The sequence below is a fragment of the Blennius ocellaris genome (assembly GCF_963422515.1).
Source record: "Blennius ocellaris genome assembly, chromosome: 9".
NCBI lineage: Eukaryota > Metazoa > Chordata > Actinopteri > Blenniiformes > Blenniidae > Blennius > Blennius ocellaris.
Genome location: NC_137658.1, coordinates 3,600,378 through 3,623,219, shown reverse-complemented (window position 1 = coordinate 3,623,219; position 22,842 = coordinate 3,600,378). Strand labels below are relative to the sequence as shown.

General features: G+C 43.5%; 2 protein-coding genes across 2 annotated transcripts; one reads left to right on the top strand and one right to left on the bottom strand.

Annotated features, from left to right (window-relative positions):
* Positions 1–193: 193 nt before the first annotated feature.
* On the top strand, positions 194–9,726 carry ncbp1 (nuclear cap binding protein subunit 1). The gene is made up of 23 exons (XM_080502611.1): positions 194–298; positions 1,043–1,131; positions 1,298–1,398; positions 1,486–1,642; positions 1,741–1,848; positions 2,221–2,342; positions 2,457–2,526; positions 2,622–2,837; positions 2,921–3,018; positions 3,103–3,166; positions 3,247–3,357; positions 3,568–3,632; positions 3,714–3,776; positions 3,866–3,940; positions 4,049–4,152; positions 4,275–4,397; positions 4,579–4,681; positions 5,384–5,477; positions 6,107–6,210; positions 6,289–6,406; positions 6,503–6,643; positions 7,345–7,458; positions 9,241–9,726. The coding sequence occupies exons 1-23, from the start codon at positions 265–267 to the stop codon at positions 9,352–9,354; spliced, it is 2,388 nt and encodes a 795-aa protein (XP_080358737.1). The 5' UTR covers positions 194–264; the 3' UTR covers positions 9,355–9,726.
* Positions 9,727–9,866: 140 nt separating this feature from the next.
* On the bottom strand, positions 9,867–21,925 carry slc49a3 (solute carrier family 49 member 3). Its single transcript, XM_080502718.1, has 10 exons — positions 21,548–21,925; positions 18,298–18,456; positions 16,890–17,106; positions 16,570–16,646; positions 15,141–15,278; positions 14,099–14,215; positions 13,233–13,385; positions 12,196–12,353; positions 12,007–12,110; positions 9,867–11,449 (listed from the first exon to the last, which is right to left on the bottom strand). Exons 1-10 carry the CDS (start codon positions 21,701–21,703, stop codon positions 11,286–11,288), a joined length of 1,443 nt encoding a protein of 480 aa, XP_080358844.1. The 5' UTR covers positions 21,704–21,925; the 3' UTR covers positions 9,867–11,285.
* Positions 21,926–22,842: the final 917 nt, after the last annotated feature.

Below are 22,842 nucleotides of genomic sequence, written 5' to 3'. Positions count from 1 at the left end.
ATAAAACGTGACGATCTGCTGTTTAAACATTTAAAACCAGTCTGTATTTTAAACGTTCCTATCGCGAAGCCCGGTCAAAATACGTGTTACTCCTTCCGCTCGCCCCCACGGTGACCCGGAAGTTCTTCAATTGAATCCGACCGCTATATTTTTCCTCGCTCAAAAGAAAAACAACAAAATCTTCCCGCAGAGGCTTCTTTCGCTGACTTATTACGTTTATTCCAGTGTTATTTCGACTGCGGGACCGAAACGCCGGAGTGCAACATGTCCAGGCGACGACACAGCGACGAGAACGAGGGTGAGTCGGTGCTCGTTCACGGCATGTGATTCCGACGTGAAGCTAACCAGCAGCTGCCAGCTAACAGTTAGCTTGACGCTTCTGTGTCGCCAAAGTGCAAAAATACTGCGCCACATACTGGATATGTCCAAGATAACCAATAATTATTATTTTTTTACTGCTCTATCGTGAATGCATTCCGAATGGACTGGGTAAAGTGGCGCTGCGGAGGCAGAACGAATCCCTAAGCTCCTGGGTTAGCTTCCGCTCGTTCAGCAGCGCAGTTCAATTTGTTATTAAACATTTATGGATAATATTCAGCCAACAGTTAGGTCTACTTAGCTCTTTTATTATTGCAAAAAAATTAAAAAAACAACATAAAGAAAAAAAAAAAGTTATTCAGCGTCTCCGAGAAAAATTATCTCCAGGACCAGTAATTCGAATAACCGGGTTCTGGGACCAGCATCATTATTGTTGTTTCATGAGTTGTATTAATTTCTGAAAAAAGCATACAAAATACAATGATTAATAACATATTGCATAAATGCCATGTAAAAATACCCATGTTTTGCTCCCAACAGTGTTATTGTACCATGCGTTGAACATTTTGCAAATGATTACATATACATACATGGAAAAAAAACAAACCTTTGGACATTTGCAGTAAAAGTTTGCCATCTTTGCAATGTGGAATTTGTTGAGTAAACCAATAAGGGTTTAGTGTTTGTGCGATTTCTTTTAGCTGTTCCTCTGTTACTCCTGCAGGAGGCCAACCTCATAAGAGGAGGAGAACCTCAGAGCCCATTGAGATCGAAGACCGTCTGGAGTCGCTGATATGTCGTGTGGGGGAAAAGGTAAGGGCAAAACTTGTTATATTTTGTTTCATTACTAATAACTGTAGTCAACACTGAAAATCTGAAGAGATTATTTTACTTAATTAAAGACAGACAAAATAAATAAAGCGGGGATCTATTGTATTGGCGGATTCTTAATGCTTGTTACTTTTTTATTCCCCAACAGAGTACGTCGTCACTCGAGAACAACTTGGAGGGTCTTGCAGGAGTCTTAGAGGCCGATCTCCCAAACTACAAAAACAAAATTCTTCGGATTCTGTGTACTGTGTAGGTTCATTACGATTCTCCCTCTTTGGGTTCTTTAAAACTGTGTTTTCGATGCTTGCGCTCAGTGAATTGCGTTGGAATCCACAGCGCCCGCATCCTGCCTGAGAAGCTGACTGTTTACACGACGTTAGTCGGCCTCCTCAACGCCAGGAACTACAACTTCGGAGGCGAGTTTGTGGAGGCCATGATCAGGCAGCTGAAGGAGACGCTGAAAAACAACTTGTACAACGAAGCGGTTTATCTGGTATGCCGCCTCCTAAACGCTCCCAAATGAATCGAAATATCACAACATCTTAGTCATTTTTTGATTTTGAATTTTCACCATGATTTCTCTCTGATTAGGTGCGTTTTCTCTCCGACTTGGTCAACTGCCATGTGATCGCCGCTCCTTCGATGGTGGCCATGTTTGAGAACTTTGTCAGTGTTACTCAGGAGGAGGATGTGCCACAGGTTAGTAGACATTTTAATGTGGAGTCATGCAGCGTTCCAAAGTTTCCAGGTGAAAAATGACAACTTGGATTGCATTTTGGAGGTCTTGTTTACATGACAACGGTGCTCCTGCACATGCTCAATAGATAGACAGTAATAACAATGGCGGCCTTCAGACTGTCACGAGTCCCAGTCCATATTCTTCCGGGACTTTATTTCAAAAGTAGTCTGTGAATTCTTTTTGTCCAATATAATTAGTCTCAACATGCCTTTATCTAAACGATCATCACCTCTATTATTGTCTTAAGTGACATTTTTATGCAATGTTGACTGTGATTATGCTGAGTCATCTAAATTCTGGAGTCCCCCTGATGTTGTGTATGTCGCCGGCAGGTTCGGTCGGACTGGTTCGTGTACGTTGTCCTGTCCTGTTTGCCCTGGGTTGGCAAGGAGCTCTATGAGAAGAAGGACGTGGAGATGGACCGGCTCCTGAGCCAGGTCGAAGGCTACCTCAAGTGAGTAACATGTCAACTTCCACTTTACAATGTTTAGTTTTAGTTGTTTAGTTGTATTTTTTTGGTGCTGTTTTGTCTTTCAATGGCTTCTGTGTGCCTTCCCGTGTTTCTCAGGAGGAGAGTAAAGACTCACGTCCCCATGCTGCAGGTTTGGACAGCAGAGAAGCCTCATCCACAGGAGGAGGTGAGAGTCGAGATTGACATGAACAAGTTATCAACACATATCTGTAATGGCTGGTAAATAATTGTCCCCTCTCCCTCTCCCTTCCCTCCGTTCAGTACCTGGACTGCCTCTGGTCTCAGATCCAGAAGCTGAAGAAGGACCGCTGGCAGGAGCGTCACATCCTGCGTCCGTACATCGCGTTCGACAGCGTGCTGTGTGAAGCCCTGCAACACAACCTGCCCCCCTTCACCCCGCCGGGCCACATGCCCGACGCCCAGTACCCCATGCCCCGGGTCATCTTCCGCATGTTCGACTACACCGACGCCCCAGAGGTTCGCCACCGTTCCTGCGACGTCGTGCGAATTGTCCGAAGGAGGAGCGAGGTCTTCATGCTGTGTTCACGTGTTCCCCTCAGGGTCCAGTCATGCCCGGCAGCCATTCTGTGGAGAGATTTGTCATTGAAGAAAACCTGCACTATATCATCAGGACCCACTGGAAAGAGAGGAAAACATGGTGAGTCGTGAGCTCAGTCAGCTCAATGAGCACCTCAACTGTCACTGGGATGCTTATATTTCTCACTTCACCGTGTGTTTCCAGTGCTGCGCAGTTACTCAGCTATCCAGGGAAGAATAAAATCCCTCTCAACTATCACATTGTGGAGGTAAATGGAAAAAACCTTTTCTTTCCTTTGTTGTATGCGTGGACAAAGTAGAAAGTGGTTTAACGTGTTGTGTCTTTCAGGTTATCTTTGGAGAACTTTTCCAGCTGCCATCGCCACCTCACATGGACGTCATGTACACAACTCTACTTATCGAACTCTGCAAACTGCAGCCCGGGTCGTTGCCCCAAGTTGTATCCTTCATTCTCTCTGCTCGGAGGCTTCAAACTCCAGAGGAGAGCTTTTTTTTTTAATACTGAACAGTGTTCTGTCAAATTTTGCATGTTGTAAAAATACATAGTGTTGTATGATCTTTTGGTTGGTTGATGCAGAAGCTGTGAGGAATTACATCAGTATAAAGCAAACGGTATCGAGCAGGCTTTTCTTTAACCTCTGCCGGTCAGTTGGCTCAAGCCACTGAGATGCTCTACATGAGGCTGGACACCATGAACACCACGTGCATAGACAGGTAAAGTTCCTCTGCACTTTTTTTAACGTCCGTCTAGCCCCGACGTGGATCTAACGCCGTTTCTTCTCGCTTCTCCAACAGATTAATCAACTGGTTTTCTCACCATTTGAGCAACTTCCAGTTCCGGTGGAGCTGGGACGACTGGTGAGCCGCCGCTTTTCGACAACCCCGAGAATCCTCCTGTGGAAAAAAAGCTTTATCCAAATCTGATCACATGGATTCCCTCCGTACAGGTCTGACTGTTTGGCCGTGGATCTGGACAAGCCAAAGCCAAAGTTTGTGAAAGAAGTCCTGGAAAAGTCCATGAGGTATTAAAAGAACGGTTGAAAGTCTCCGTTGTTTGATGCGTTTGTGTCCCGAGGGAGTCTCGTGTTGGTTCTTATGTGGGGAAACGTCTTGTTTCGCTTTCGTTGCAGACTTTCGTACCACCAGAGGATAGTGGACATCGTCCCTTCAACTTTCTCTGCCCTGATCCCCGCCGAGCCCATCTTCGTTTACAAATATGAAGACGAGAGCGCCTGTAAGAGTCTCCCGCGTGTTTAGAAACGAGCGGCACCGAGCAGCAGTGATCTGGTCCACATCAAGAGAGAGATGTTTATACACGGCAGGTAATGAGATGATGGATGTCTTGTCTCCTCACAGCGTCGCTACCTGGCTACGCCATGTCCATCACCATTGGAAACGCCATCAAGAACCGGGCGTCCAACGAAGAGATCCTCACTATCCTGAAAGAAGTCCCCAACCCCAACCAAGAAGATGATGATGGTTAGTTTTTTTTTAATAATATTATTTAATGTGGAAATGTCTAATCTGTTAGCAGTTGACCTACTCCTGATTTTTATTTCTTCACCTGTGACCCTGATTTGACATCTCGAGATTCTATTAAGCGTTTATTTAATGGGTTCTAGTGTTTTCACGCCTTGGTTTCGTTTCTCCGCCCCTCCAGACGAAGGGGAGAGCTTCAACCCCCTGAAGATCGACGTGTTCCTGCAGACTTTGCTGCACCTCGCAGCCAAATCCTTCAGCCACTCCTTCAGCGCGCTTGGAAAGTACGTTCTTCACCAGCACTCGTACCGACACTAAGATTGGGCTTTATTTATTTTCATATATTGGAAGTAATAAGACTGTCGTGGAAGAATTTGAGGCATCTGACTGTCATGAGCTTTTTTGATTAAAAAAAAAAAAAAAAAATGGATTATGGATAAATAATAGTTTTATTATTGTGCATATTTACTTTAAATCAGGTTATGGTTGTAAAAGTGACTACAATCTCAACATAAAGGCAATTTTAATTAAATGTTTCGGTGCAAAATACAGTGAAATGTCAAAACAACTTCTCCTAGAAGTGTGGAGCCTCTTGCAGGCCGTTTTTGTCCCACAGGCCTTTTTGTTTGACGCTCCTGGTCTCGTCAGATCAGCGCCACGACTTAACCAGTGTCGAAATTACACAGGAGACATTAACCTGGCCGCAAACTAGCATTAGTGTGTGAAAGGGAGAAATTTCATTTTGTTCATGGTCGGTATTTGTATATTTACACTAAAACTGGTCAGTCATCAACCTTTTAACCGCTTCATTCTCAATGAGATCAGTTCTCATATACATTAAATTAACATTACATCAATAAAGGATGCAGATTTCTATGTTGTGTCACTTGAAAATAAAACCACCATGATGATTATAATTCACACGGGAAAAGCCGTCTCTCTCTAAATGCTGGAGTTCCGGCCTGACCTTCCTCTGCTGCTTCCAGGTTCCACGAGATCCTGAAGAGCCTGACAGACAGCGACGAGGGGAAACTTCACATCCTTAAAGTGGTGTATGAAGCGTGGCGAAATCACCCGCAGGTACAGACCGGCTGGAAACTATTATTACTGTCAAATTATAGCAGTAATGATAAGCTTTTTGTCCAGGGCACCATTCATCATATACAATAAGCTCAAAGTGCTTTTTTTTTTTTTACGATCTAAAGACTGTACACATTATTGAAATGCTTTGCATGCTCAAATATGTTGCGGTTTTTCAATGTTTTCTTCATATTTTAAAGTAATTAAGTCAATCGGCTGAACTGAGGGGAGCGAAGATAACTGCCAAACAGTGGTGTACATTTTTTTAAAATTATTATTTAAAAACAGTGGCATGTGTACTCTAGCTAAAGAAAATTAATTCATAGTATTTGCACGTTGTCAGATAATCATTATGCACTATTTGCCTGGTCATGACCCGCCCCCACTCTGCCTCTGATTGGCTCGTCAGCCTTCATTCTGCTCGGTAAACATAAACATTAACCAATCAAATCAGTGGATGCAGTGAGTACTGAAGAAAATCTGCAATATGTCTGGTGGACACTGTAATGCATCTGAATTTGAGCACGGGTGTAGAATCAAGTATTTTGTGATCGTCTCCCTTAAAATGATTGGATAAAAGTGTTCCGGCCACGTTGTGGCAGGAGTCACAGTGAAGCGATGTTTTCCAGATGATCGCAGTGCTGGTGGACAAGATGGTGCGGACGCAGATCGTGGACTGTGCCGCCGTGGCCAACTGGCTCTTCTCCCAGGACATGGCCCACGAGTTCACCAGGTGACACACGCACCCCCCCCCCCCCCCCCCCGAGAGCCGCTCTGCGCCTCCGACTGACCACTGCTCTCCTCCTTGCAGACTTTTCGTGTGGGAGATCCTCCACTCCACCCTCAGGAAGATGAACAAACACGTCCAGAAGATCCAGAAGGAGCTGGAAGAGGCCAAAGACAAGCTGGAGAAGCAGCAGCACAAGAGGGTGACTCTTGTTTTGTTTTTGTTTTTTAATAATCTCTCACAGTGTGTCGGGGGAGCTTGTAAACGTGTGTGTGTGTGTGTGTTGGTACGTCGTCAGAAGGACAGCGGCGACGAGGAGGAGATGGAGAAGAACAGCGAGGATGAGGAGGGTCAGCTGGAGGAGCAGATTGAGAGGCTGCAGGAGAAGGTGGAGTCGGCGCAGAGCGAGCAGAAGAACCTCTTCCTCGTCATCTTCCAGGTGTGTGTGTGTGTGTGTGTGTGTGTGTGTGTGTGTGTGTGTGTGTGTGTGTGTGTGTGTGTGTGTGTGTGTGTGTGTGTGTGTGTGTGTGTGTGTGTGTGTGTGTGTGTGTGTGTGTGTGTGTGTGTGTGTGTGTGTGTGTGTGTGTGTGTGCTAGAGCCCAATGTGTAATGACGACCCAAATTGTCATCAAATATAATGTAATAAAACCTGACGCAATAAATCATTTTTATAAAATCCCAAATGTAACAACTGGCCAATTATGTAAAAAGATTTAACAAGAATATAAATGTGATCTCAATATGGTTCATGTTATACATTATTTTGTACTGATGAGTGGGGAAATAGATTCTAGAGAACAGAATACTATAAATGACTTCATGACATAAATACAATTAACTATATATATATATATATATATATATATATATATATACATATACATATACACACACATAAACCAATCGTCCAAACTTTTCTCATTCTTTCAGTGTTCAGAGAGTTCAAGTCCAAACGATAAATCATTGAGTCACTTTATGATGCAATAAAATTATTACACTATGAGCAGAAAAAAATTCTGCTCCTCGCATAATGTAATATTAAATTAAGTTTTTGGGCTCAGCATTTTTTTTTAACTTATTAACCAGTTTTTACATTTTGGGTTTTATTAAAAAACAACTTTGTGGCGTTTTGTCCCCCAGCGTTTCATCATGCTGCTGACGGAGCACCTGGTGCGCTGCGAGACGGGAAGCGTGGACATCAGCACGCCCTGGTACAAGAACTGCATCGAGCGGCTGCAGCAGATCTTCCTCATGGTAAAAACTGAAAAACAAAACACCACCGCAGTCGCCAGAATGCTGCAGCTCGTGGAAATAATCGCATATAAACACCACAGCCTGGAAGTTGCAATGTGGCTTAGTGAAAGTGCCTTTAAAAAAAATATATATATATATATATATATATATATTTTTTTTTTTGTTTTGTTGTTTTTTTATTTTTTTTTTCATAAAATAAAAAAAAAAAAATATATATTTTTTATTTATTTTATGATGTCCGTTTCCACGGAAACAGCAGGAATTCTCAATACGTTGTAGTTATCATGCCAAGCCACCAGTTGGTGCTGTTGGTTGTTTTTAGAATGAAACGACCCACAGAGTTTCATCATGTTTCTCTCACACACACACACACACACACACACACACACACACACACACACACACACACACACACACACACACACACACACACACACACACACACACACACACACACACACACACACACACACACACACACACACACACACACACACACACATTCATCATGTTTCATCAATAAGCTATAAACACTAACGACAACAAATCCACAGACGACGGCGTCGTATCGTCATTATATTGACTCTCGACTATAAAACTACCGAGTTCCAGGAGAACCTGGAGGGAATCGACCTGTTGGTAACGTCTCCGAGCACGGTTGTCATGGAAAAGCAACGATTTCTCCATTTTGGCTTGAAGCACGTTGTGTAAACGAGGCTTCGACGTCAAAATAAAATACAATACTTATCTGAACGGTGCTTGATGAATACATTTGCCTCGCTTTGAGTGAACGACGAAATAGAAATTGACCGGGATGCGCCTAGTGAAATGTAAAACACTACTTTGCAAAAAACGATAGTTGGGCTACTACTTATAAGGTTCCTCCGACTCTGCCCCACCACTGTTGTCGCATAACAAAGTTATTTGAATTTTGAATCTCCAGCCGAGGAAGTCGGGGGAATCCTTCTTCGTGGGCGGGACGTCACGAGTTGTGCAGATCTCGATCTGTTGTGTTGATATCGGCTTGTTTCGCTCTTAAATATCCAAGTTTTTGCAGTGTTTTGAAGTTATAGTCGGCGTTTTATGAGCCTTGACGAAAGATTGAGCCTGGAAGAGACCAGAGAGAGGAGAAAAGGAGCACAGGAGGCGGGAGAGGCTAGCGGGAGCCGCTAGCTCGGACGGCTAGTAGACGATCAAGTAATACCTGGACTCATCTTCGGTGATTCCGCGCAGTGGGAAAAGCGCTTCGACATGATCCAGGAAGCCGGTCGTTCTGCCAAAAGTCAGGAGCCTCAAAGCCTCAAAGGTGAAAACTGGCGGCTGCTGAGATGAGGAGACGAGGAGACGAGGACGAAGCGTCTTCTGCTTCCTCAAACATGTTCCAGACGGGGTCACCGATGGCAGAACGACACATTCTGTGTCTTCTTCATCAATCACTGGGTTTGAAATGATGATGATGAAATATCGTTAAATTCAGCTTCTTCGTCATCAAAACTCTGATCCTCCATAATGTAAACACAACTTGGGCGTGTGCACAACTTGTGACGTCACTCTATTATTGTCAGAAGCTCCGCCCAGCAGCGGAAATAGCGCCGTTTAATTGGCTATTTTCTCGCAGATTGCCGTGTTTTAACATTCTGCCAGTTAGCAGAAAAAATATCCCTAGAAGCGACAGCCAGAGTGTTTTGGAGGTCGAATTTTCATTTCACTAGGACTTTAAATGAAGCCAATGAATGTTTCTTAAGTGGAAGTAAAAAGCCCCCCTCCCCTCCCCCCCCGCAGCACCATGTGACCATCCAGCAGTACATGGGCACCCTGGAGAACCTGCTGTTCACGGCCGAGCTGGACCCCCACATCCTGGCCGTCTACCAGCAGTTCTGCGCCCTGCAGCTCTGAGGCTGGAATCCGTCACCGCCGGGGTGAAGCCACACGTTAGGAAATACCAGCTCTTGCATCAAGAATCTCCTCTTTCTTCTTCTTCTTTTTTTTATCCATACATCTTTGGTGCCATTCATGTCGGTTAAACCACAACTGAGGACGTCATCAATTTGCTGTAGTGATCGGGTTTTTTTCCTTCCCCTTTTTTCTTTTTAAATTTGTGTTGTTGTTTTTTTGTTTTTTTAATTAGCTGAATTGACTTTAACCTCCCTGTCGTGTCCATATGAATGAGTCTTTTTAAAACCGCCTGTGTCCAGACGGCGCCGGAGACGTGACCATGATTCAAGAGAGCGATCTACTTTTTTTATATTCGTTTCATGTGGAATTGGAAAGAAATTAAAAAAAACAAACAAAAAACAACGCTCGAGTCTTTATTCGCCTCCTTCTTTGCTTTGTGTTGTTGAATCATGCAGACGGTTTTTCACCGTTCTGGATTAAAACAAACAAATAAATGGATCCATGCAAATAATTTTCCACCATTTCAAAACAGAACAAAAAATAAAAACACTTTCAATACACATTTTATTCAGGATTTTAGAAAACGTGTTGAATTACATTGTTCGATAATGTAATATATCAAACCATTATTGACAAACTTATTCTTCATAAGTAAACTGCACAAAACCTGCAAAAGCCCCCAAAATGTTATGATTGTAAGATGTCCTATTTATGCAACTATTATATATATGTTTTATTTTTAATGCTACTGCTCTGGAACAACTTTAAAATTACAATAATGGATCAAGTGTCAAGGTTTATTAGCCAAGTGAGTGTTGTGCACGTAAACAAAGTACCTTGTAAATACACTTTATTGTAGTACAGGGGTTTGTAACCTGCGGCTCCATGAAGTTGTCAGGATATCTTGTATAAATAAATGTTTTCATTGTCATTTGATTTGATTTCCATGCTGTTTTTCAGAAATGGTTCAATTTACCAATAGCTAAAAGGTCAAACTGCAAAGTCAGCAACAGCTTTGACCAAAAGAAAAAGAAGAGAAAGAATTGCGACTATAAACGGCTAAAGACGCATAAATAGCGGAGATGTGAAAATATGCTAAACTGGAAATTTCAAATTTCAATCAAAATGACAATAACACCTAAAACTGTAATAAAATTGATTTCAATTGTACCTGTGACACTTAATTAATCTGTATTATTTCTATATATGTAACAGTTCTTTTTCTTTATTTCAGATCATTTTCAGATTTTGTGAAAACGGCAGTTTTGTCCATAGAGCTTGCAGACCCATATTCAAGTATTATTAAATCTATGTGTTCCACTCACACTGGAGGCGTCAAACATGTGGACCGGAACCGGAGCCGGAGCCGGATCCGGACTCCCTCCGGCCCGAGGGATTTGTCCATCAGTGATCACACAGTTTCCAGTGAAATACCATTAAAACTAAACCTGCACAAAATCCTGTTTGGAGAAAATACAGACTTCTGGTCATATTGAGGACAAAACAAAACAATGTGAAGCTTTGACAAGACATAAGATTTTGCTGAAAGTACCTTGAGTTTTTAAAAGAAAAGTTCAAGTATTTCCACTCAGTGGCTCCTTAACTAAACGGCAGTTGAACTCAACAGTGCAGTATTTTGTATTTTTGGTTTGACGTACTTATATCTGCTTTCTAGAGAGAATAAAAAAAAAAAAAAAGATTTAGAAAAATATCTAAATAAAAAATTTAATTTACATGTGATTATTTCAAAAATGTAACCCAACGTCTTCACATACAATTTTTTTTTTTTTTTAATTTTAAATACACATTCATAAGTTGTGTTTGGCCCCGACATTGTAGCAAAGTTCATTAATGCCTCAATTCACTACAAAAAAAAAACAAATGAAATGAGGAAGAGGTCGATGAAATGAGGAAGAGGTCGATGAAACGTTTCAGGCGCTCGGCGCGTCGCACTCGCCGTCGCTCGCAGCGACTCTCTGCTCCGCCTCGTATTTGGCTTCCTCTTCGGCCTCCAGGCGGCGGTAGCGAGTTTGGAAGAGGAGCACAAAGCAGCAGCTGGACAGAGTGCACAGTCCTGCCATCACCATCATGGGGACTAGCGAGGGGGAGGGGGGACATGGGGAGATTTTCAAAATTGGTGACGCACAAAAACAAATATCATGTAAATATTCCTTAAATATTTTAAAATCAATCTACGTTCGTTCTTGGTAGAAACGAATTGATTCTAAACATTAATTTACATCCTTTCGGATAGCGACTAAAGATAAATTTATCTTTCAGAAATCATTTATTAATCTTATTTTGTAGGGCTGGGCAATGTGGCCTAAATTAATGATGTTTAAAAAAAAAATTGAGTTTCGATTCGATTTTGTTTTCCTCAATGCACTTAAAATTGACTGCAGACTTCAGATATCTTGTCAAAAGTGCAACTTTATAGCCAAGATTGTGCTAAAATGCATATAAACAATCCCAAAACAAAAGCTAAATGAGGATCCGTCATTCAACAAATTTAAGTTCAACCAGTTTTAAGCAAAAATGCTCGAATTTGCAACATAAAAACCTCCGATAAGTCGATTTCATCGACTTGTTGCCCAGTCCTACTTTAGGGCAGTGCCGGGGACGCCCCGAGGTTTGACGGCGGCGTTGACGTACCTTTCCAGCTCAGGACGGTGTCTCCGCAGGTGGACAGCGGGGACTCGGTGAGCCTCTTGGTCAACGCCTGCAGGAGGAGGATGTAGAGGACGGACAGCACCTGTCTGCAAGGAGACACCGACAGTCAGTGGAGGCGACGCCACCGGGTGAAGTTCGGCCGTTGGCCTGCGGGGGCAGCAGCAGCAGTACCCCGACACGAAGATGAGCCCCGACGACGTGGCTTCTCCCACCGGATACGTGGTTTCCACCGCCAGCTCCATCGCCACCGGGTAGATGGAGAAACCGAAGAAGCCGAAGAGGCCGCAGACGACGGCGACGGCGACTTTCTGCTGAGGCATCAGAGACACCTGAGGGGAGAGGAGGAGAGAGGAGAGGATGAGAGAGGAGAGGAGAGGAGGAGAGAGGAGAAGATGGGAGGAGAGGAGAAGAGCAGAGGAGAGAAGATGGGAGGAGAGGAGTGGAGAGGAGGAGAGAAGATGGGAGGAGTGGAGGAGAGAAGAGAAGAGGAGAGGAGAGGAGAAGAGCAGAGAGGAGAGGAGAGGAGAGAAGAGGAGAGGAGAGGAGAAGATGGGAGGAGAGGAGAAGAGCAGAGAGGAGAGGAGAGGAGGAGAGAAGAGAGGAGAGGACAAGAGAGGAGAGAAGAGGAGAGAAGATGGGAGGAGAGGAGAGGAGTGGAGAAGAGAGGAGGAGAGAAGAGAGGAGAGGAGAGAGGACAAGAGAGGAGAGGAGACGAGAAGAGAGGAGAAGATGGGAGGAGAGGAGAGGAGAGGAGAGAGGAGAGGAGAGGAGGCGACATTATCACACTGAGAGAAGTTTTGCATTCCTACAGCAGTGTTTTCCTGTATTTACACAGAAATGGCAGAAAAGCCAAAAACAATGTAGTTTTCATGCCAGGCCACTAGAGGGTGCTGCTGTTTGTCTTTGTAATGAACCAAACACATGCAGCAGAGAACAATCCACTATAAACATTAACAGTGGGAGTTTGTGTGGACAGACGTCGGATTGTTATTATTATATTGTGAATATTCAGCCTTTTCAACTACAATCTTCCTCAATGGAAACTTTATATTCAGATTCCAGTGATTTAATCCATGCTGCATTTAACTGCAGTGGAACGGAAGAAGAAGAAGAAGAAGCCGCTGGAAATGTGAAGCTCTCTCTCTCTTCTTCTTCTTCTTCGTCTTTCTGGGATTGAACCTCGACGTGAAGACGTCCGGTGACCTCACCACGGAGAAGGCGACGCACGCCAGCGCCGAGAGGCTCATGTTGACCTTCGTCACTTCGGTGAACTTCCTGGTCTTGTCCACGTAGAGGCCCAGGGCGCCGGCGCCGACCACGCCGCACACGATGAAGACGGCGCCGCACAGGCCGGCGAAGTCCTGCAAGCAGCCGCAGTTCAGACGATCGTCAAACAACCAGGGCGCGTCGTGTTTTATTTATTTATTTATTTATTTTTAATTTCACATCAAAAATCTGGACTCAGTGAAGATTCTCTTGATTCTCTTTTAATCAGAAAGTCAGCATTTAATATGAACTATTTATAAAATTATATAGAGAGAATAAAATCAGAATAGATGTCATTTTTAAATTATTTTGAAATCAAGTTTTTATTTTTATTTTTTTCCCAGTTTTATTTATTGAAATTTCACACATTGTTCTGTGATTATTTCTTCTTTTTTTGTGTAAGATAAAAAAACAGAAATAACAACAGGCTAATAAAAAGAAAACAGGCATAAATGGATAAGATCAGTTACAAAGAAGTAAATAAGTTTTTATGATTATTTAACAAACTATGAATTCTTCAGACTGAATCATCTTGGTCATTTTCATATAAAAATTTTGAGTAGAATCGTGTGTATTTATAATTTATATGGGATATTCATGCAAAAAAACGAAAGTATGATATTGTTATCTTGGGGGGGATTTGTAAAAAAACTTGCGTAACACAACAGCTATAGGGGAAGTTTTATTTTGACATTTCACTGTATTTTGCACCAGAAAGGTTTGATTAAAAGTGGGTTTGTATTAAGATTGTGCTAATTTCTGAGCGTAATTTGTCAGTTTTTGCGGAACTCTCCGGCTGCGTACTTACGTCGGTGTATCCTTCCACACACAGGACTTGTTCCAGCAGCGTGGAGAAGCAGGTGAACACGGCGATGCCGGAGCCGAAACACAGCAGCAGGACGAGGTACGCTCTGTTTGTCAGAAGCTGCCCAGGAAATTTAAAAAATACAAAAAAATACAACAATAAACAAACAAAAAAACACAGATCGGACAGTTTGTGAGGGAAAACAACACACTTAGTGCCATAATAACATTTACATTTAAAGGTTAAAAGTTTCTCTTTGTCGTGGTGCAGATGGAAATATTTTCAATATTTTTGTAAAACCAAACAATAACTATTGAAAATTGACTTCAATCTCAGCATGAAGCCAATTTTTAATGATATAAAGTCTAAAAAAAAAAATCCTATAGCTGCTGCATTACTAAAAGAGGAATAAATACCATCCAACCACTCATCCAACCAACCAACCGACCATCCATTGATCCAACCAACCAACATCCCTTCATCCAGCCAACCAACCATCCCTTTATCCATCCAACCATCCAACCAACATCCCTTCATCCAACCAACCAACCATCCCTTTATCCATCCAACCATCCAACTAACCAACCAACATCCCTTCATCCAGCCAACCAACTGACCATCCATCGATCAAACCAACCATCCTTTTATCCATTCATCCAACCAACCATCCATCTATACAACCAACCAACCATCCATCCATCCATTTCTCCATCCAACCAACCAACCAACCAACCAACCAACCAACCATTTCTCCATCCAGCCAACCAACCATTCGTTTATCCATTCATCCAACTAACCATCCATCCATCTATACAACCAAACAACCATCCATACATCCATTAATCCATCCAACCAACCATCCCACCAACCAACTGACCATCCAACCAACCATTCCTCATTCCAACCAACCAACCAACCATCCATCCATCCATCCAAGAAATACCCACACACGTCCTTTAATAGAACAAGCTCACTCTAGAATATAAAAAGGAAACAGAGAATTAAGACAACTTTGACTGAACACATGCAACGAGTGTAAAATCACCAGTTTGATTCCCTGTACAAACGGCTCCGATCCGGCGGACTCCGCGCTCGCCGACGGCGGCGTCGGCGGGGTGCTGGTCCGTAGTCCCATGGTTGCTAGGACACAGATGATGCACGGTGGGATTGCATAGGCCAGCAGCTGGAGGAGAGAAAACACATGTGATGCGGTGATAAACGAGCGTCGGCACCTGAAATCGGAGAGGATTTCTCTCCATTAGCGAGTCGAGGCGACTGCAGATCAGAGTTTCATTTCCACGGCCCCCCGCAGGAAACCTGGAAATCTAAAGCAGCGGACGCTTTTATTTGTTTTGTGTTTTACTTTGGATTCATTGAGGCGCTGAAGTGGAGCTGCAAGAGACGAGGAGCAGAATCACAGCAACTCTGAAGGAAGCAACACGACTTCATGAAGGACGTGTTTGGAAAGGTGGTGAAAAGAGTCTGATTGCTTTACTTCTGCTTCCATTCATCCATCCATCATCCATCATCCATCCCTCCATCTACCCATCCATGCATTCATCCATCTATTGACCTAGCATCCATCCATCTACCTATTGTCCATCCATCCATCCACCTACCTATCATCCATCCATTCATCCATCCATCTATTGACCTATCATCCATCCATCTTCCTATTGTCTATCCATCCAACATCCATCTATCCATTCACTCATCATCCATCCATCCATCATTCATCCATCTACCTACCTATTATCCATCCATCTACCCATCATCCAGACAACTATTCATTCATCATCCATCCATCCATCCACCCATCTACCTATTGTCCATCGATCCATCCACCTACCTATCATCCATCCATTCATTCATCCATCTATTGACATATCATCCATCCATCCACCTACCTATCAACCATCCATCCACCCAACATCCATCTATCCATTCACTCATCATCCATCCATCCATCATTCATCCATCTATCTACCTATCATCCATCCATCTACACATCATCCAGCCTACTATTCATTCATCATCCATCCATTTACACATCATCCATCCATCCATCTACCCATCATCTGTCAATCATCTATCCATCCATCCAGTCATTTATCATCCATCCATCCACCCGTCATCTCGTCATTCATCAATCATCCATCCATCCATCCAGTCATTCATCCATCCATCCAGTGACCTCAGTAAAATTGGATGTGAACAAAGAATTTTCCTTTAGCTAAAAAAAAAAGAGATCACAATCTGTGTAATTTGATTCAAGAAAGTGTTTTAAAACTTACAGAAATTCAACCTTTTCTTGTGCTTCCCTATTTTTCGTCAGTGATCTAAACACACACTTGCCTGGATTTCCACAGACATTGATGGTGGGAACAAAAAAAAAAGAAAGTGAATTACTGTCTACCAATAAGTCAATTTCCTGATGAATGTCAAAAGAGACGTTGAGAGGGCTGGGATCTTACCAGAACGGGGATTTGGTCGGACGATCTCACCACCAAAGGAGAAATGATGTTGGCCAGCAGGATGCCCAGAGGATTAGCTGTGGGGGGGGGGAGAGGAGAGGGAGGGGGGGGGGGGGGGGGGGGGGCGTAACTGTGAGTTCTTCTGCTTTCTGTTCTGCAGTGAGGATCAGCACAGTGTGACACCACCTTCTATTCTCTGCTAGAATATGTGAAAGCAGAATATCGTCCCGTCAGTGTGATCTGTCTCTTTCTCTACTCTGCCTCTTGGCTTCGCTGTGATTCAAACATCCTACTGATGTGGCTGCGACTTATCGCCTCACCCATGGACGCCACCATGTTGGCGGTGGCCCGCTGATGGTCGGGAAACCACAGGGCGGCCATCTTGGTGGGGGCGAAAACCATCAGGGGCTGAGCCATGGCGCCGAGGGTCTGGCCGAGCATGACCACGCCGTAACGGACCTCGCTGGTCCCTTGCACCAACAAGCCCATGTAGCGAACGACGGCGCCAACCATGTTCAACCAGGAGCCTAAGATTAACTGGAAAGTAAAGATGGAGAGGAGGCTGATGAAGAGGAGGTTGATGAAGAGGAGGCTGATGAAGAGGAGGTCGATGAAGAGGAGGCTGATGAAGAGGAGGCTGATGAAGAGGAGGTTGATGAAGAGGAGGCTGATGAAGAGGAGGCTGATGAAGAGGAGGTTGACGAAGAGGAGACTGATGAAGCACAGAAGTAGGGAGGTCTGTAATAGTGTATCTTTACACTGTTTTTAAACCATCCTTCCATCCATCCAACCACGCATCCATCCAACCAACCAACCAACCATCCACCCACCCATCCATTCATCCTTCTATCCAACCAACCAACCGACCAACCATCAATCTATCAAACCAACCAACCAACCATCCATCCATCCAACAAACCATCCCTCCATCCAACCAACCATCCACCCACCCATTCATCCATCCCTCCATTCAACCAACCATCCACCCATCCATCCATCCATCCAACCAACCATCCACCCACCCATCCATTCATCCTTCCATCCAACCAACCGACCAACCAACAAACCATCCCACCATTCAACCAACCATCCACCCACCCATCCATCCATCCATCCAACCGACCAACCATCCATCCAACAAACCATCCCTCCATCGAACCAACCAACCAACCATCCATCCATTCAGCCACCCTTCCATCCAACCAACCATCCCAACTAGCTGAGGATTGCACTTTAACAAATATGTTTTGTATGTTGACGGTTCAACTGGATGCAGCTCATTTGGCCTCATCTAAACAAAAACAAAAACATTGTTCCGTCCAAAGCGTCCACACCCATGAAGACGTCCACGTCTAACAGCGACAGACGGGAACGGATGTAGCCTCACTCTTGTGATTCGAACCCTCCCAGGGAACTGCAACATTTTCAACACATATTGGGAATAATGTACAAAAAAAATAGCGCAATGTTTTGGTCAAAAAATATCAATCAACTAACAAAAAAAAAATACTAATATCACCTCAACAATATAGATCTAATATTAAAAAAATATCACACTGTCAGACACTGATATTTTCCAACTTCCAACATCCTCACGACTGAACTGGTTTTACCGGTTTTCACTCCAACCACAAGCTGAAAACACAAACTGCCTCCGCCTGAAGCGGCGGAGGCAGTTTGTGTTTGTGCCGTAAAAAGGTCGAGGGGAATCCCTGGTCAACTTCTTACCGTGACCCGTAGCCCGAGTGTGTCCAGCATCCAGGTGGCGCCGAAGCTGAGCGGGATGGCCACCACCATGAAGACCAGCGACAAATAGTTGACCAAGTCCAGACTGACCCTCAAGTACTGTGCAGTCTGGTCGGCCACCGGGGCGAAGGTGATCCATATCTGTGAAGACGGAGACGAATCGTCGACTTCATGCAGATTTGGAGACAGAGCTGCCGGCATTTGAACCAACGAAGAAGAAGGCGCTTGGCAAGGCAGGCAATGGAGACGGCGGAAAAAAAAACACGACTTTTTGGTTCATATTGGTTAAAGACAAGCTTTTGTGCTTCATCTGCTGCCGTAGCAAATAGCTGTTCTGCACATGCTCAGTACAAGAACGACGTTTTCCTCCAGAGCGTCACGTCTCCCAGTTTATATTCTCCTGGGACTTGGTAGTTTTATTTTGACAGTCGCCGTAGCAACAGTCCAACTCGGTCGTCTGTCGATGCGAATGTTTACGTTCCCGCCGTTGTTAATGTTTATAGAGTATTGGTGCAGGTGTGTGTGTGTGGCCTCGTTTACAAAAACAAACAGCAGCACCCACTAGTGGCCCAACATGAAAACTACATAGTTTTCAGCATTTTTGTCATGTTAAAAAGACAAAGCTTTTACAACTTTTCCATTTAAATGCGAAATCTTTCAGAAACACAAAAAAACAATATGTTTTCACTTGAAACATTGTGTAAACACACACAACAAGGAGTTGTTTGTGGTCGGACGGCGAGGCCAGGCGAGACCTCACTTCTTCCACAAAGCATCACGCCCCCCTTAATAAATCAGTTTTTCCTCTCGTAGCGGTGGCAGGAGCACAAAGGGTGGAGAGGGTCTGTCCTGACCTCTGTGAACAATGAAGTATTTTTAATGTATGCGGCTAACATGACTCACAGCAGTCAGCTGGTCGGGACACAGGGCCGGCGTTGTGCTCCACGCCGGGACGCATTCCAGGCATTTTGCTGATTCTCTCTTTTCTTGTTTTTGCCACCTGATTAGGTGTATCATTGTAAAAAAAAAAAAAAAAATTTTTTTAAATAAAAAACAATATGTTTCAGACACGCATGAGTCTGTAAGTGGAAAATCTTTCATTGGTTTAAGATGATCATATGATAATAACATTTCTATGATTTAAACCAGTTTCTAACTAACACAACAAACTACTTCCAACTGAGATACAGCCGTTGTTTATTGTCGGATTAGGGCCACGTTTACTCAACAACGTTTCAGGTGAAAACGCTTCGTTTTCGCATTTTCTTTGCGTTTACGCAGCAAAGTTTTTGAAAACGATGTCCGTTTTCCCACGGAAATGGCAGAAATGCTTAGAATGATGTCGTGAGCATGCCGGCCACGAGTGGTGATTGTTTTTTCGGAGCGTTTTCAAAAAGTTGAGTTTCCAGCGGCTCTTAGTGCCGTTGTCGTGTAAACAGACGCTCAAAATGCAACAGAAGTTTCCAATATTGGCTTGAAAACATCGTCGTGTAAATATTGGTCTCAAACAGGTAACTTTGGGTGTCACGTTAAATTTATTTGACTGACGGGTGTTTTAATTTAGGCACACCAGCGGCAAAGAAAAGAAGGAATATCTTTTCTTTTTAACTACCTAAATCACAATAGATCAAGATCTTCTGTGCAGGTGAAACAAAACAAAAAAAAAAAAAACAGAATCTGCTTACAGAATTTCCAGTCTCAACTTCAGTGGCAATGACGCTGCCAAGCAGTTGAAAAGCTTTTCAAAAATCCAGCATTCAGTCGCAGTGTTGATAACACTGATCTTATATGATAATGATGCATTAGCTACTTGATGGTTAGTGCATGTGTGTTTTGTGAGTTGCTCCACTTTTCCCTCCCTTCAGTGAACATTTAACACACAATGACTCTGAACAAACAAGCAGCCCCACGACAGGATTATTATAAATCCTGACCCCCTCAGCAGGCCCACTGATGTCACACAGATTGATGAGTAACCAGCCCATCAGCTGTTATTTGCCAGGTTATGAACGACTCTCGGGCAGCTGAGCTTCTTTTGTGAGCGGGGAAACACCAGCGCCCTGCGAACAATGGCCCCCGCGGAGAGCAGAAGTCCCTCCGGTGAGGACGGAGGCTCAGCTTTCACTGGCTGGAGAGACCAGAGGCACGCTTTACGGTGAATACATCTCCCGGGATTGATCACACGCTACACACACACACACACACACACACACACACACACACACACACACACACACACACACACACACACACACACACACACACACACACACACACCACATGTTATCTACCTGCACCCGTTACAACTGCTTTGTATCACAAGTCAGCCAACGTGGTTGTATTGGTCACAAGAAAACAACAACAAAAAATCGAACTAAATCTCGTCTCATGTTTTCAATGTGATTCAGAGTTCTGCGGCTCATCCCATAAATACTTAAATCTTGACAAATTGGACACTGTAAAAGTGTATTACGCGATGTATGAGCAAACAGAATTGTTCCAACAAAGAAATGTCATTACTCTTAGTGGGTTGTTTTAATACTTTTATATAAACTTTTAATAAATAGTTTAGGAATTAGCTGGAACCTTAACTCAAAACTTGTTTAAATTAATTGAGACTGCGTCCACCAATTTAAAAATAAATAAATAAATTACTTCAACTTTTCATTCTTCACACTACAAACTACACACAATAAGTATAATGTGTAGCCCTACTTCTTGTATCACTGCAATAAGACTGAAAACAAACTAATTATAAAGTTTACACGCACCTGGGTTTTTACAAAAGCAGATATTTCCCCCTCGATCTTAAAAAAAAAAAAAAAAATCTTAATTTACACAGACCACATATACACCTGGCTCAGAGCTGCTATGACCATGCCAAACCTTTAGGGGGCAGTGTGGCTGTGTTTCTGTGTAAATGCGCAGAAAAATATCACATTTATTTCAAATACCCAGGTACGTGTAAACAAACCCACACAGTCGTGTAAATAGACTTTGTAAGATCAGGTTTTGGGACCAGATTGAACCCCGGGACGTCCCACATTTGGTCCGCGGGCTTCACATTGGACACAAACTTCCACTTTATAGTTTCACTTTCGGCGTCACGTGACCTTGGCGACACTTTCAGAACCGTGTCACTTATCACGTCAACATCACGACACTGCGATTTTGAGCCCCAAAAAACCCCAACATTTTAACGCAGTGAAAGGAGAATTGGTGGTGAACTCACCGTGGCGTTGGAGCAGTTTAACAAACACAACACGAGCAGGACGAACCAGCGGCTCTTGTAAGATTTGAATAAAAGCAGTTTCCTCAGTTCCAGGTTCGGTTTTCTGACAAGAGTCGTGGAAACTTCCTGATTCTCCGAAAAGTCCTCCTCATCCATCTTTGGACCTCGTCGGCGGAATCTGGACGGTCACAAACTGTACAAAGACACGGCGGTCATCGCAAAGGGTTTTTTTTTAATTTTTGTTTTGTTTTTTTGCCGTTAACAGGTTGGTGACGGCTGCGACGTCGACGGGAATCCTTCGGAAACGAACCGCCGATCCATGTTGGCTGGTTTTTTTTTTTTTTTGATGTGCTGAAATGTGATTTTCAGTCCGTAAAGCCGGTGAAGTCTTTGGAAGGCTGGAGGAGCGACTCCCTTCAAAACAGCAGGCGTTACTGTACAAAGATCGTCTAATAATACGATGGACCGCGACGCACCGACGGGTGAGTTCCAGTACATCCACATTCAATAGTTCTCCTTCTCGCACTCACCCTGCACCGAGACTTCCCATCATCTCGAGGAAATTAACATTACAATGACAGGTGGAAATAATTTTTTTTTTAATAAAAACCCCACATGAGCAAGCTTGGATGTGGAAAAATTTATTTTCTAAAAAGAAGTAAACGGATTGTGGCCGCCATGCAAGGGAGCAAATTGTATGTCAGTGTCTTGCTCAAGGACACTTCAACATGTAGTCAGAGGAAGATGGGGAATCCAACCTGCAACTTTCCGACTGAGAGACGACGACTTTACCACCCGAGATAAACTGATCTAAAATGTGTTTGACACCGTAAGTGACAGTAAGGGAAATATTTTTACGATTCGGATTCCATTTTCCGATTCCGCTTAACGATTCGGATCTTTATCGATTCACATTTGAAAATGAAACCTGCTAATGGGATTGAGCAGATGAAAATGTGACATTCGTGCACGTGTTTCTGCAAGTTGGTCGTATTTCTTCCCTATGCAAGTATTGCAAGTTGCCCTGTTGTCGTCATTTTTCGTGAAATGGAACCAAGCTGTCGGGTATTTGCGCCACTTTGGGCGCCATGTTTCCTGGTGAAGGACGATTCTCACCCATGGTGATCGATAAAGGGAATGTTTTGTGCGAAATTGGAAAATGATTCCGAGGAATTGATAGACTTGGAACCGGTTCTTGTCAATTCACATCCCTACCCCGGAGGTAGCAGAACCACGTCACGAACGGTGGTTATCAGTGTGTTATATCTAAAAATACTAGTATCTCATTCATCTCA